The sequence below is a fragment of the Dermacentor andersoni genome, chromosome 6 (genome assembly GCF_023375885.2).
Source record: "Dermacentor andersoni chromosome 6, qqDerAnde1_hic_scaffold, whole genome shotgun sequence".
Taxonomy (NCBI): Eukaryota; Metazoa; Arthropoda; class Arachnida; order Ixodida; family Ixodidae; genus Dermacentor; species Dermacentor andersoni.
This window is the reverse complement of record NC_092819.1, coordinates 40,970,175-40,984,243: the sequence shown is the minus strand read 5'-3', so window position 1 is coordinate 40,984,243 and position 14,069 is coordinate 40,970,175. Positions and strand designations below refer to the sequence as shown.

General features: G+C 51.3%; 1 protein-coding gene across 3 annotated transcripts in view; it reads left to right on the top strand.

The window, feature by feature from the left end:
- LOC126521944 (uncharacterized) overlaps positions 1-14,069 on the top strand; it is a 133,363-nt gene that overhangs the window by 62,841 nt on the left and 56,453 nt on the right. For 2 of the 3 annotated variants that reach the window (XM_055066189.2, XM_050170691.3), the window contains exon 2: positions 7,920-8,033. In XM_055066189.2, coding sequence (XP_054922164.2) covers positions 7,920-8,033 — 114 coding nt within the window. The remainder of the gene's footprint in view (positions 1-7,919; positions 8,034-14,069) is intronic. The other variant, XM_055066190.2, reaches the window with a different exon arrangement.

The following is a 14,069-nucleotide window of genomic DNA, read 5'->3' as shown; positions in this document are numbered from 1 at the left end:
AATCTTCGTCAGGACCGGGGTCCTTCGTCTTTAGCTGTACGAAGCCGATTTCGCTCTCCGGTAGTTCGTCTAGGACCCTGCGATTGCTAAAGGCTGTTATTAGGGTCTCTCCGACGCGATGCGCACTGTGTGCGCTTGGTGCGTGACCCGATGGCTCACTCACCGATGGCTGAACGGGAACGAGGGTGACGTCGTTAGTGGGGTGGAACGTGACGTCAACGTTCGCAGCGCGGCGCCAGTCCGAACCAAGAATCAGGTCTATGGCACCTGGCAAGGGCGCGATCACCACCTCCTCGAGCCGCACGGTCGATGTTCCGATGGTCACGTTCAGAGTCGCCACTCTCGCCGGTCTGATGCTCCGGTCGAGAACTTCTATCGTTTCGGGAGACGTCCAAGGTCGGGGATGAACCTCAGGGCCCACGGAGCTCTCGCCGAGGACGGAGACGTTGGAGCCGCTGTCTATGCAGACTCTGACCGGTCGGCCCTCAACGAAGCCCTTCACGATGGGTAGGGTGCCGCCCGTCGATTGCAGGAAGCAGTTGGCTTGCCTGGAAGTTGTGCCGGCGTTGCCTGCGTCATATCTGGCTTCTCGGCGTCGTTCCGCGTGGATTGTGGCCTCCGTCTTGGGTCTCGTGCACTCCCTCGACAAATGTCCGATATTGCCGCAGTTAAAGCAGGCTCGTGCTCGCGCAGCTCGAACTGGTTCTCGGTGTTCGCGCCGCATTGACTGAGCGCTCGGCCCGGGGCGTCTGTCGTCAGCTGCCGCTCTGTTCTCGTAGCTGTTCCTCGTTTGGTTTCGTTGGCTCTGTTGTCCAGCTTGAGATTGTCGGAACTGCGCTGTTTGCGTCGTTATTGCTTTACGCCGCCTGGTGTCGAGCAGCGCTGCGCGGTCTACCAAATCAATGACGCTGCTGCAGGGCTGTGCAGCCAGAGGATTCACCCAGGTGTCGTCTTCGATCCCGCTGAGTATCAGCGAAATTCTCTCTTCATTCGCCAGCGGGTACGGAGACTTGTCCAGTAGAGCATTTTTAGAGTACATGTACTCCACTAGGGTCTCCGAATCGCGCAGTTTTCGTGAAGCTTGCAGGTCCAAGAACTCCTGCATTGTTAGCTTCCGGTCGAAACGAGAGGCAAGTGCTTCCTTCCAAAGGTCCCACGTTTCACATGCCATACCGTAAGAGCTGTGCCAGTCCTTTGCGGCACCTTGCAGCCGGGTTGCTGCCGTTGCGAGCGTCAGTGATGGGGACCAGTGGGCCAGCGTAGCAATGCGTTCCACCTGCGTGATCCACGTTTGGACATTTCGTTTTACATCACCGTCGTACTCGGGGATGGCGGACGCAGTATCGCTCGTAGACTGGATCAGCACGGGCGGAGCTGGCGCGGACATTCTCGACAACGCTTCCGTCATCTGCAGCTGCGCGCGTGCGAACATGGCCACGATTTCAGTCATGCTTGGCGTACCTTCTGGAGCTGTGGCGGCGGTGTTCTCCGGCGAGGGCTGTGGAGGTGCGCCACGGTTGACTTCTGCCGGCCGTTGGTTCGCTGCCGTAGCGGGGGCTTGGATCCCGTCGAAACGTTGGGAGCCCGTTTCGTCCCCAGCTTGCGCCTGCGTTGGCTTCGGTGCCGCCGTTGTGTCACTCGTAGCGTGTGACCCGCGTTGCTGGGTTAGAAGCCGTCGCAGTTGGTCAACCTCGGCACGCAGACTCTCGATCGTAGCCGGCGCCTGGGAGTCCGCCTCTTCGTGGTCGTCGCCGTCAGCTTCGGTCTGGAGGCGAGTGTTGTCGTCTTGGAGACGGGTCACGAGATCGTCCATGCGGCCGTTGCACGGAAGTCCACGCATTCTCAGCTCGTCGGTCAGCTGTTGCTTTTTCAGGGCGCTCAGAACTTCGCGGACAGTTGATTTCACCGGTGAATAGATGAATGTCGACTCCGAGCTCACCGATGGCGTTCTGCTGGGCTCCGTGGTGGCCGCTCGTTCTTCGTTCGGGAAAGACGCATCTGCAGATCCTGTCGGCTGCGCCATGTCAGCGAAAATGAATAAGGCTGGGTTCTTGCTTAAATGAAAAACTGTTTATTCTCTGCAGAGCGTCGGCGTGAAGCGTGTTGCTGCCTTCCTCCGCCGCGCCTCTCGTGCGTCTGCTCCTGCCTTCCTCGGCCGTGTCTCTCGTGCGTCTCCGCTGCCTTTCTCGGCCGCGTCGCTCGTGCGTCTCCGCTGCCTTTCTCGGCCGCGTCGCTCGTGCGTCTCTCCTGCCTTCCTCGGCCGCGTCTCTCGTGCGTCTCGTGATCTACGGGATTGCGGCGGTGGAGCGCGCTGCCTGACATGGGAGTGCGCGCCGCTCACACAGCTATATACCGGGAAAGCCAGTAGGCCTTAGAAGCGACGACTTCGCCTGCAACCCGCCGTGGTTGCTCAGTGGCTATGGTGTTAGGCGGCTGAGCACGAGATCGCGGGATCGAATCCCGGCCTCGGCGGCCGCATTTCGATGGGGGCGAAATGCGAAAACACCCGTGTACTTAGATTTAGGTGCACGTTAAAGAACCCCAGGTGGTCGAAATTTCCGGAGTCCTCCACTACGGCGTGCCTCATAATCAGAAAGTGGTTTTGGCACGTAAAACCCCATAATTTAATTTTTTTTTTTTACTTCGCCTGCACGCAATGTTTTTGTAGGAATTTTGTAGGACGGTTCGCGTTCAACTTTGGACACACATGAAGATGTACGTGACTGTGTGAGAATATACATTAAGAATGTAATTCAGTGAACATGTGTCCAAGGAAAATTCTATTCCTCAGTGAATGCCTAGTGGTCAACTTCGTCGTCACTTGTTCGATAAGATAATCAGAACAACAACAACAACAAACGATTCACCAAAGTGTTTCGCGCCCCTCTTGGTACTTCATGCCGACCTCCAAATTTTGTCTTGGCCGGCAACGCCTCAATGCACCACAACTTTTTGTTCCACCGCCAGTGACACCACTGTAAATGTCTGGCATCCAGATTGATTGATATCTCTTATTGGAGGAAAACTGACTGATTAACGGGGTTTTACGTAGTTCAGCGGCGATACCGGGACTGCAATTTGCGCCTTTTTGTTCAGCAGGAGAACTCCATAGCAACCAAGACACTGCGGCGGATGCTCTTACAGGAGGGAATATATTGGAATTATCACTATACGTCATCAATTAACAATACGTGTCTTCATTAGTCATCGCAGCCACCTGTGTTCCGGCAAGCACGATACAAAAGTGAAGTCACTGAGCAGAGGGGCTCCTGGCAAACAAATCGCTTTTATTCTTTGTCGTCGAAATGGCACGCCGAATGTATACTTTCCGGGAACGCGCCCGGTGGCACTCACATTTCCTCATACCCGTCGAGCTGGGGCGTCACGCGACACAGCTGGCATGCGAGAATCCACGCAGCAGGAGCGCGCCCGCGCGCAACCTAACATAACCGCTCGTTTTCTCTTCTCAGCAAGAATAACCAACAGGACGAGCTAGCAGCCCGCACGCATGCGGCCGAGAGACCCGCGTTTGGGAGGAGACGCATAAAGGAACCCTGGAAGGAGAAGGGAGGGTATGAGGGCGAAGGAGAAGGAATAATTTAATGGCACTCCCGGACCGGTAAAGGCGTCCCCGCTCTTCTTCTTCTTCCAATGGAGGTGCCACGCTGTCCCCCGTGTCTATTATTAATGCCGGATTAATGGTAATGACACGCCGCCAGAGAGAAGCGTCGAGCGACGCCACCGCCGCACAAGCGCATCCCGAAGTCACCTGCACCGTGCGCAGCTCAGCGCGCTCTTCAGGGGTCAACTGCTAGCGTTCCCCCGAACAGCGGCTTCCCGGCGATCCCATGCCCTTCTTTCAATACCGCTCGCTTCTTCTGCTGCTGCTGCGTCTTCCTCCCCGCCGTCTTCTTCTTTTGCTTCCCTTCCCTGGCTGGCTTTCTTGTCGTTTCAACTTTCTTTTTTTGCTTTCTTGTTCGCTTCTTTACGTTTCGAATATCTTGCAGTGCCGGGAACGCTATGCGCTCGTCCCCACGGAGCTGGCCACGCTGATAGATTAAAAATGGCTACTGCTTGTTCCATAGCGCCAAACCTCCTACCCTCGCCACTCTGTCCCATCGCTCCCCTCTCCACATCGCCCTGAGGTCATACGTGCTCTTTCGGAGACCTTATTGGCCCGGGCGGCGATGCCGCCCTTTCTCTCTCGCCCCAAATAGCAGAGACAAGTACGGCACGGTTCACTGACGTCGAAGAGGACGCGGTCGCCTCTGGCGAGGCACGCATATATAGCCTTCTATCGGTGCGGCTACCCGAATGGTGGAACGAGCCCGCGCGCACTGCTGTGTATGCGAACACCCTTTTTGAACGCCCCGCCAAGCTCCCTGAAGGTAGCCCAGGCAAATACGCAGCGTACAAACAGCAGGCTGCACACTCGCACCCTTCCTCGTGCAACCTCTTCTTCACACCCGCGCGAAGCACACATCCGTCTTACGTTCTTTGTCGCCTTCTTGCCTCAAACCGAGAGAGAGAGAGAGAGAGATAGCTTGTGTGTGTGCGTGTGCACCCATAAGCGAGCATCAACATGTCGGGCCTGGCGCCTGCCGGTTCGCTACGCTTGGCGTCGGGAGCGTGAGAATAGGTTCTGGGAAGGGCCTCGGCTACTGTTTGGGCGCGCAAGCGTGGAGCGCCAACTTTATAAATAGCGCGTCAATGGTGCGTCCGTGCATACGCGGCGCCGGGGGCGCCGCCGCGTGGACGATCTCGTTGCGGACCCGCGACTGAACTCCCCCGACTGGATCGAACGCTGGCCGATAATTGCGGACGCAACGAGCTCGGTTGTGTCGCTCGTGCCTACGCGGGAAGGGTTGCCTCGAGGTGCGAAGAAGTGCAATGCGTGTGCCGTACGGTCACGCCGCGAATCGCTGACTTGGAGGTGGGCGGGGTCATGCGAATGGTAACGTCGCCCTCGTCGTCGGCTGCGAATGATTTGCCACCGGTGTTTCGGTGCAATTACTTCTCGTTCACGAGAGAAACGTTTTTCGCGTGCTCGTTTAATTTGTTGCAGGAGAGAAAAGAGGTATCGGGGGTGAACGATACCTAGTGGTTCTGGTCAAGGAGGTAGTAAATAAGAGATCTATGGACGCTGCGCCACTTTGTCTACAAGAGCCGTGTGTTCTCCGCTTTCCGATTTGCATAACGCCTGCATGTACGTTCTTAGACCGGTGTAGTTTTCTGCAAACTTTTCGAGGCATGGTGATATCAAATCGCCAGCAGTTCTTCGCCTGAGATGCGCATTTGCATATGAAAAATCTGCTTGTAGATACAATACGGACTAACGATGACTTGACAGTAGTTTGACGTTCTCCTCACGTCTCCCCTTAATTAGAATGATTTTAGTTCGAAAATATTTCTTGCTTCCTGAGCAGGACAAACTTCTGCGCTGAAATAAGGGCAAACCTAGCGAGCTGCATTCTAGAACATTTAATTTACATTCAAGTGATCTATTTTTGGCGTTGTGAAAGATCAGAGGAATTATACAGTGTAACACATCAAAACAGTTCTGAAAGCAAAGCCAGTAGCATCACAAACAGTAATTCCTCTTTGTCGCTAAGGGTAATAGAATGGACACTAAGATACAGGACGGGCAAATACATTATTTCAACCCCGACTTAACAAGAACACAACCCCTTTTGTTCCAAAAGAATATAGGCTTGTATTTTATCGCATGTATTTATTTGTTCTATGTCCGTGTTTCATGATATATAGTAAAGATTACGCCAATCTGTCCATGAAAGCGTCACTTACCGGGCGGGCGACGTTGAAATATTTTATAAACCAAACAGGGATTATACAAATGGCTTTCAGAAGTGAGTGTAAGAGGCGATGACTGAGATCTCGAGAATGCTGCATCGACACGTAAAACAACCCCAGTCATATGTGAAAGCAGTCTGTATTCATCGTAGTTACTCTAATCAGTTTCCTTAGAACCTCATTGACTCCGTATGCCCAAAGCAGTTGTGTATGCATTTTAGATGTGCCAGGAAGTAAAGGGGTAAACATTATCTTTAAAACGCAAATTATAAATCTTGTATCCAATTCCGTCACCTCGTAGCTCAACGATTTCCTTGATAAAATCGATGCTGACCTCAGTGCGGGGAAGGAACGAATGCAAAACAGGAACTATAACTTAGATTTATCTGCCACTTTATTTTGCTGCTGCGGAGTGCTTTAAACTGAAAATCCCCAGCTCCAGTCCTCGTGAAACTAACCGTCCTTAAGGAAGCCGCGTCTAGCTACTTCCACATTTTCCGGCGCATCCATTTATTATAGTTAGACAACAGCGTGAGCGGCGACGTGGAGCCTCTTTAGAGTGTTGCTGTGGCTAACCATCGGCTAAGGCCCCTCCATCGGCTCGCGAGAGACGCCGCGCGCAGTTCCTGCCGTAATATCTGCGTCTCACCTTTCTAGAGAGACAGAGAGAGGGAGAGAGAGAGCAGCGCTCTCTAATCTCATGCAACGTGTTCCATTGCCATTCTCTAAGCAGCGCCTCCACAAGCACAGTTCCCGCACCACGGCATCACACGTCTTCTGTCCGCTAGGGTCGCTGACTGTGGCGCGTACGGCTAGCGTTGTCGCCTTGAGCGAGTGGGGAAGGAGGGTTATACGCACGAAGGGGACGAGCGTGGTCGGGAGCTTCCCCCCAGAGGGGAAAGACGATAAGGAAAGATCTACGGCGCGTCGGGACGTTAAAGAGGCTGTCGTCCGCGCCGCGCCGCGCAAACGCAAACACGCGCGCTCGCGCCACAGCGCGGCTTCTTCCTCCCACACGACGGCGACCGGCGTCGACGACGACACAATCGCCCCCGGAACGCTTCCTCCTCCTTACTCGCTTTGGTCCTCGGCCCGTACCCGTGTTAAACAGCGTCAACAACACTTGCTCCCGAGCCGGGAAAAGAAGTAAAAACGGGAGAGGCGGGAGACCAGACAAGAAGGAGAAAAAAAGAAGAAAGAAGGAATGGCTGAGATGGCTCCCTGGAAGGGAACGCAACTCTCTGGTCTCTGGTTCCCTGCGCGCTTGAATCCGTAGTGGTGAGAGAGAAGGGGGGGGGGGGGGGGGCGTGCCCGGCGACGGACGGTGCATTCAGGATCAGTCTGCTCTCCTATAGAGCAACGCAGAACGGAGACGAGTGAGCGATCTTGTTCACTCCGTCTGTGAACTTTTTCTGCTCAAGTGTAAGGGCCATTTCAAGTCGTGTTTTCCCAAGCGGTAGCAAAGAAGGGGCGGCGGGTGCTCGCACTGGGTTTGGAGGGGTGTACGCCGTGGAGTTTGCGCAACCTACCCTGGCAGCCGCAGCTCGGTCAGAGTTGTTTACCCGAGGCTTGTTGTAGACTGTCAGGATGTCGTCGCGGCTTTTCTTGCGGGAAACCCCCGGAACATGTCCAGACTCGGAAGCGTGCACTGCTTAGCTGCGCTGGATGCGTGCGGAGAAGCAGTGGGATCACTAAGCATGGACCTATGCATAGCGCACAAAGGAAAGGACGCGTACACGTCCTGAATATTTGATGTTCTGTGGCGCGTGCGGTCGGATTTGCGAGCGCGGGGAGTTGGCCATCTTGTTGGAAAGTTTCTTTCTCTTTTCGGTGCCCCGCAAATGTTTTGTATAGTGGTCGTGTTGGCCTTTGCAGTTTCAGTTTGCCCACTCTCGGTTACAACTGAAGCTGCATTTTTTGAAGATGATTGTAGGAGTGAGCATCGCCTACTATGTGTATACTGCACGTGTAATCAAAGGGTACCGAGACACAACGTTGGTTGATTCCGCACTCTCTCTATATAGTTCCTTTGTCTCTGTTCTTTGTGCCTGTTTACTGCCGCAAGCAATTCTAACAGTTGTCTTTTCTCCCTCCTCTTCTGGGTGCAGGCAAGAGCTTCACCATCACCATCACACTGAGCACGAACCCGCCGCAAGTGGCCACATACACCAAGGCCATCAAGGTCACCGTCGACGGACCCCGGGAACCACGCAGTAAGACGCGTACGTACTTCCTCGAAAGACGGGACCGCGGCCACCAGTGGCATTCTTTTGCGTCGATTCCATTCCAATTAGGAATGCGTCGGTTTGCGTCGATTCCATTCCGATTCCATTCCGTCCATGCGATCTGCAAGCACGTCGTGCTGAAGTAAAAAATATCGCAGCATGGTTTCTCGTGGAGCGAGCAATATACTGATTGCACCTTCTCCTTACACGAAACCAAAAATGTGCTTCAAATTTCACCAGTAGTATACCGCAGTAGAAGCACGTCTACAATTATTTGAAAGTCACCTTAACAATCGAAGGGGGGGGGGTCGATCATAGCACATCGATTTTTTCCAATGTTCTTTAACGTTAGCAAAGAATGGAATCGCCAGAAAGAATGCTAACTGGAATCGTGCCTTATAAGAAAGCAGGAGTGCTAAAACTTCTCGCACGTGGCTGCTCGTTTCTCAAGAAACGAGATAAGTGGTCCGAATATAGTCGAGCACTGTCTCTGCGTTCAGACTTTGAAGCTTGAAATTAAAACTGAGCCTTGATAACTCGAGTATACTATTCTTATTCCAAGATAATATCGTTATTAAACTAGATACTACTAAAAGCGTAAGATGATTACAAATGGGAAATTGATTTCAAACACAGAATGTGCTTCTTTTTCAAACTTCCGCATGCTATGTTACCGCGAAGCTGTTTTATGGCTAGGGTTCCGTGCATTTTTCGTGTCTGTCAACAAATCTTTGTGAGCGGAAACTATCAACACCAGCAATGGCTCGTGCTACTACTCGCGCGTTCGTCGTCGTCTTCTTCCACAGCTGGCCCCATTGCTGCTCATCATGCCAGCGTTCCCATACTGCCTCTCCCTATGAGAAGGCGCTAACAATACTGGCCCACTTCCAGCCGGTGCGGTGATTTAGGTCTCAAATTCCTTGCCTCAATACATCGCGAAATGAAAACGTGAATGTATATAATGAATTGATATCAAGAGTGAACGCGGATGTAAAGGCGTTAGATGTGTTCGCACCTTTGTTCAAAATTCTGTGTTACCTCTTTGTCGTGTGCTACACAGCTTCGCTGGTCATCCACCTTCACAGAATAGAATGGCTCACGATATTTAATAGAAAGGACATAAATGTACAATAAAGCCAGAATACGCTACCATTGGAATAAAAACGGGGATATGCGAAATTATGCAAGTGGGCTTCTCCGCACATCTAATTTTACCTAACCACGATGGCGGATCTCGGGTGACAATCGTAATTAAGGTGTCAACATGCGACTTGCTGAAATCATCCCTGCTGCCTTCCTTTCCTCGCACCATCGAAGCTTTAAAAATTCGTGTTTCAGGATTTAACAGTGCTACTAGCTGGAACACGGCCATCTTTGTTAGGGCAATTTAGCTGTGTGGAAAAGCCTGCTTACGAAATGTCGCATATCGTCATTTGTCTTCAAATATCTTTGAACGCAGAAAAGTGACGAATAGGTGTGTGCTGTGTGATCGCAAGCAGAGGTTGAAATCTATATTCTTTCGTTTGCTCGATTCCACAAAAATCAATGCACATCTGTGTAAAGGACACACTATGATGGAGGAATGCCAGAGGCGAAACGGTAACATTAGGTTAAATAGAAACAAATAAGTGCTAAATATAAAGAAAGAAATGCTTCGCCAGAATCACACACGAGCTAAGCCATTCGAAATGTAGTTTATTACAAAGGACGCCACTGAGCTTTTCTTTATTAAACTCAACAACACTGAAGCCACGTTATACATTATGCTGCGCATCACCGCACGCCAAGTTGCTTCCTTTAAGTGCAAGTGTGTATGAGAGGGCGGACAGACATACGAAATCCGTACGAATTTTGAGTTTCCTATGCTTAACGCGTCGGCACAATTTCTGCAAAGCATAGATATTTGCCGTTTTACCAGCTCATTAGAAATACCCTCACCCAGTCTATCCGGCACATGTACCGTGTGGTTTTTCAGTGCGGTGGCCAGAAACGGCCACAAGCCAGTTACAGTGTTGGGGACGACTCGCCCCCCAATGGTGGCGCGGCGTGTCTTTCGATCTGCGTGTCTTCCTGTACATCCAACTGGCAGAGAGATATGGCATCTGATGTATAGCGTGGTGGGAGAGGTCTGGTGTGGTGGGTGATACAAGGGCGGCATCGTCGCGCCCCGCACAGGTCGCGAGGGGATTCGAAATTGGAACCAGCCGCCGCCGCATGGTCCACCTTTAATCAAGTGTCGTCGTCGGGCAGCCGGACTCATTTATGGCGCGGGGAGATTAATTAGCGCCGCTATTTCTCCCCTCCCCCCCTTCCTACCCTCCCCCTCCAGGCCGACTGTATCTGTCACCCTTTCTCCCTTTATCAACCACTCCGCGCTCCTGGCTATGCCACGCCACTGGCTCAGCGGCACACGTATGTATTTCAGTGCAGTCGGCGAAACCGCTCGATACGCTGCCGCTTGGATCCGCTGGTGCGCATCGGCGTCCAGTGTGCGCGAATTTGTGAGCGTTTGGAACTGTGTGAAGATGCATGCATATGCCTCACCGAAACAATTTCCAATGCGAAGCATTCTTCTCCGAATCCAGCCACTTTATGGCGGGTGAGCCCATCCATGCCGTTCTCGTGAGCCGGTCTCGGTGATAGCGCGCTCTAAAACTACGTGCCAGAGGGGCGACTGGGTGCGTGCACTGGGGCCACTGGGCGTGTATCACTGGGTGTTAGTTTTCGTTTGGTTTCAATCTTATATCTTACCAGTAAAGCATTCTGTCTTACTAACTATATATGTATATATATATATATATATAAGCACTACTGCAGCATATAATCCCTACATAACCATTCGCTACACAATAATTACATTAATCATACAACCGTTCTCTACAAATAATAAATACTTCGCATTACGTAGACGCCAATTACAGTTGAGTATGCCAAAGTATATATATGGATGTATCTTTCACTCACATACACGCACGTGTTGTTTCGCCAGTCAGCCCCGCGTAGAATAGTCCGACAACGCGCGAAGCATGCATAAACCCTCGCGCGAAAGCGAGCACGAAACGCAAAGAACTTGGGACAAATCAAACTCGTTGTGAATTGTATACCTATTCATTCTTGGGCAGCGCACATAATTTTACCTGAATGGAAGGCACAAGTCGGTGTGTTGTTTGGGCCCTCTACTGGTGTTTGTGCACTGAATGACTGTTACCGTCATTTAGTGACTGCGTAAAGTGTTAAGTCAGTAAAGTCATGCGAGCGCACACCACAGTAGGGGTAAAAACAAAGGTGCACCTAATGGTTTCATTGCTTGATATAGACTTTCAGGCATCACATTCTTACCCTTTTAGATATTCACGCAAGTACACATTCAAGTATGTTGCTGAAAAAAAAGCTAGTGATTTTTGCCCTGTTTGAATCATCTGCGTGGATGTCGGTTTTAAATGCGAACGTTTTGACAATTGCTGTGTTCACCCGCCGTGGAGGCTTAGTCGCTATGTCGTTCACCGCTAAACACGAAGGCGAGAGATCAAATCCCGGTCACGGCGGCCGCATTTCGAGGGAGACGAAATCCAAACACGCCCGCGTACCGTGCATATTGTGCACGTCAAAGGACCCCGGTTGTCAAAATTAATCCGGAGCCGCTCATTACAGCGTTCCTCATAATCAGGTCGTGGTTCTGGCACGTAAAACTCTAGAAATTATATTTTTTAAAAGTGATGTTCACTCTTGTTTTGCTTTTGTGGACATGTACGGTATTCGTGACTATTCAAGCTTAAGAAAGAAAAGCATAACTAAGAAAGGAAGAAAAAAGAAGGAGAATCAGTAGCTTTGACGAAAGTCCACGTGCACCTTGTCGCTACACTAACCATCTATGGCGAGCCAAGTTTCCTGCAATGTGATTTTCCAAGCACGGTCAACGTGACGTCGTCATCTTGACTTGGACTTTTCATTTTGCGAACCGGAGACAACCCATTCCAAACCGCGAACTTCCCAAGAGAGATAACTGTGCCACTCAGCCGGCACTTCGCTTCGCGTTCTGATCCGCACTGGCCCGTGGACACGCCTCTTCCTGCTCCATACGGCAGCGCCATTATTACTCCAAAGCCACAGGGCGCTGGGATAGTAGCAGCGGCAGACAAATGAATCGAATCACTAAGAACCCGCAGCAATTCCTTCGCGTGTCACACGAGGCGCATTTCACAAGGCGTCGCCTACCAGGATGTGCGCATGCTCCCTTATGCGCGCCTCTTCCTCTGCGCACGGAGCGCGCTTCGTGCAAGCAGCGCACAAACAAGCACATTTAAATCACTCTCGCAATCAAGCCGTGTGCCGCAGTGGCATACGCATGCGGGCGTCATGCGTGGTGCAGCCAGATACTGCGGCCAAAATAAATTGAGAGGTGTACAGCCACTGGCAGCAGGGGCGGGAACGTACGTACCTCTTATATACAATTTGGCGTGAAGCACACCGCGATGGAAGCCTTCTTTGTGGTGTTGCTCTCATTAGCTGCCCACCGTACAATTAGAACCGGGACGTAGCAGTAGAGACGACAAGCCTTGCTGCACCGACAGAACAGGAAACGACGGATCGACGACGATAGAAGCCAGGGTATACAGTATACGTATACGTATAAAGCACTCAAGAGTTGTGGTACCCGCAGAACTGTCGTGCTGCTTAGCCTCTTCTTGCGCCGGCAGCCCCCGCGGTCCGGATATATATGTTATGTGCACGCTCTGACCGGGAGCCGGGCGACCACGCTGGTTCGACCAGTGTGTCCGGTGCGCGTGTTGTTCTCTTGCGTCGTGTATGTGTGTGAACGTGCAAGCACACGTTGAGGTCGTGACGCGGTGCTTAAAGACAGGCACGACAATGGCGGCGACCGGCTAATGCTGTCATTTGCGGATCGAGAGCACGGTTCTGGAATTACGCTCGCAGGCGTCGTGACGGTGAGGAGGAGGCGACGCCCACGGGGACTGTGACTTTCGCGACTGGAATCGTAGTATAGAGAGCTTCACGCATGCACTATATATATATATATATATATATATATATATATATATATATATATATTGGAGCCGCGCAACCGAGCGTCCCCCGTCCCTTGGTGAACATTCCTGATCCTTAGCGATGGCTACGATTGCTACAGTAACGTCGACGGTAATAATAGTAATAATTTAGAGCGGCATATAAAAACGTCAAGTGACACGTTTGATACACGGGTTAATGGTAATGACCAACAGCAGGCCAGCCCATGGACGCCTTCGGCTTGCCTATCGGTAATCGCGAAGCGCATTACGAAGGGCTGTGAAGGTAATGGATACGTTGGTTGGATTTTTACTTTCACGACATTGGTATAAAGATGAGAGTAGTGAAGCGAAAGGAAGGACGTCTTGGTGGTCACCGTAACCCGTTATGAATCCGACACTGTAGATCAGTGGCTATCACGCTATATAGGTATTGCTTGTCGGAGTCTGATTTTCACCGGGTTAGATAACTGTAAGGCAGACTTGCTGAATACGAGGCGTACGCATCCCATGCAGCTTTGCTTGATTTGTAATTCTTTATTAACGTTATGGGCCTAAGATGATGTATAAATTACGTCAATTCAACGCTGAAGGAATTATCAAATGAGACGGCAGCGCTTGTGCGGAATTTCTCGACATTCTTCAACACATTTGCACCATGGATAATCGCACGGTACATGTAGATCGCATTTTCCCCCGTCTTGAATCTCAATTATCGTCTCAGTCATTGTATCAGTCATGTGTGTACGTATAAGCGATTAATTACCCATCCGGCAAAGTAACACCGCTGCTATCTGCCAGTGGTTGCCTAGTGAGCAACCGCTTGCCTAGTTGCCTATAGTGAGATCTGTTAGCAAGCGCTAACAGATCTCTTTTTGAGAGATATATTGACCTTCTCAAAGATCGTTTCGTATAAGGTCTGTGCAAATATTAAAAATAGATGTAAGAAATAATATTCTGTAGAACGCCACCTGAAGTTTGCCCGATAGTTTGCCCGACGCCGTAACGA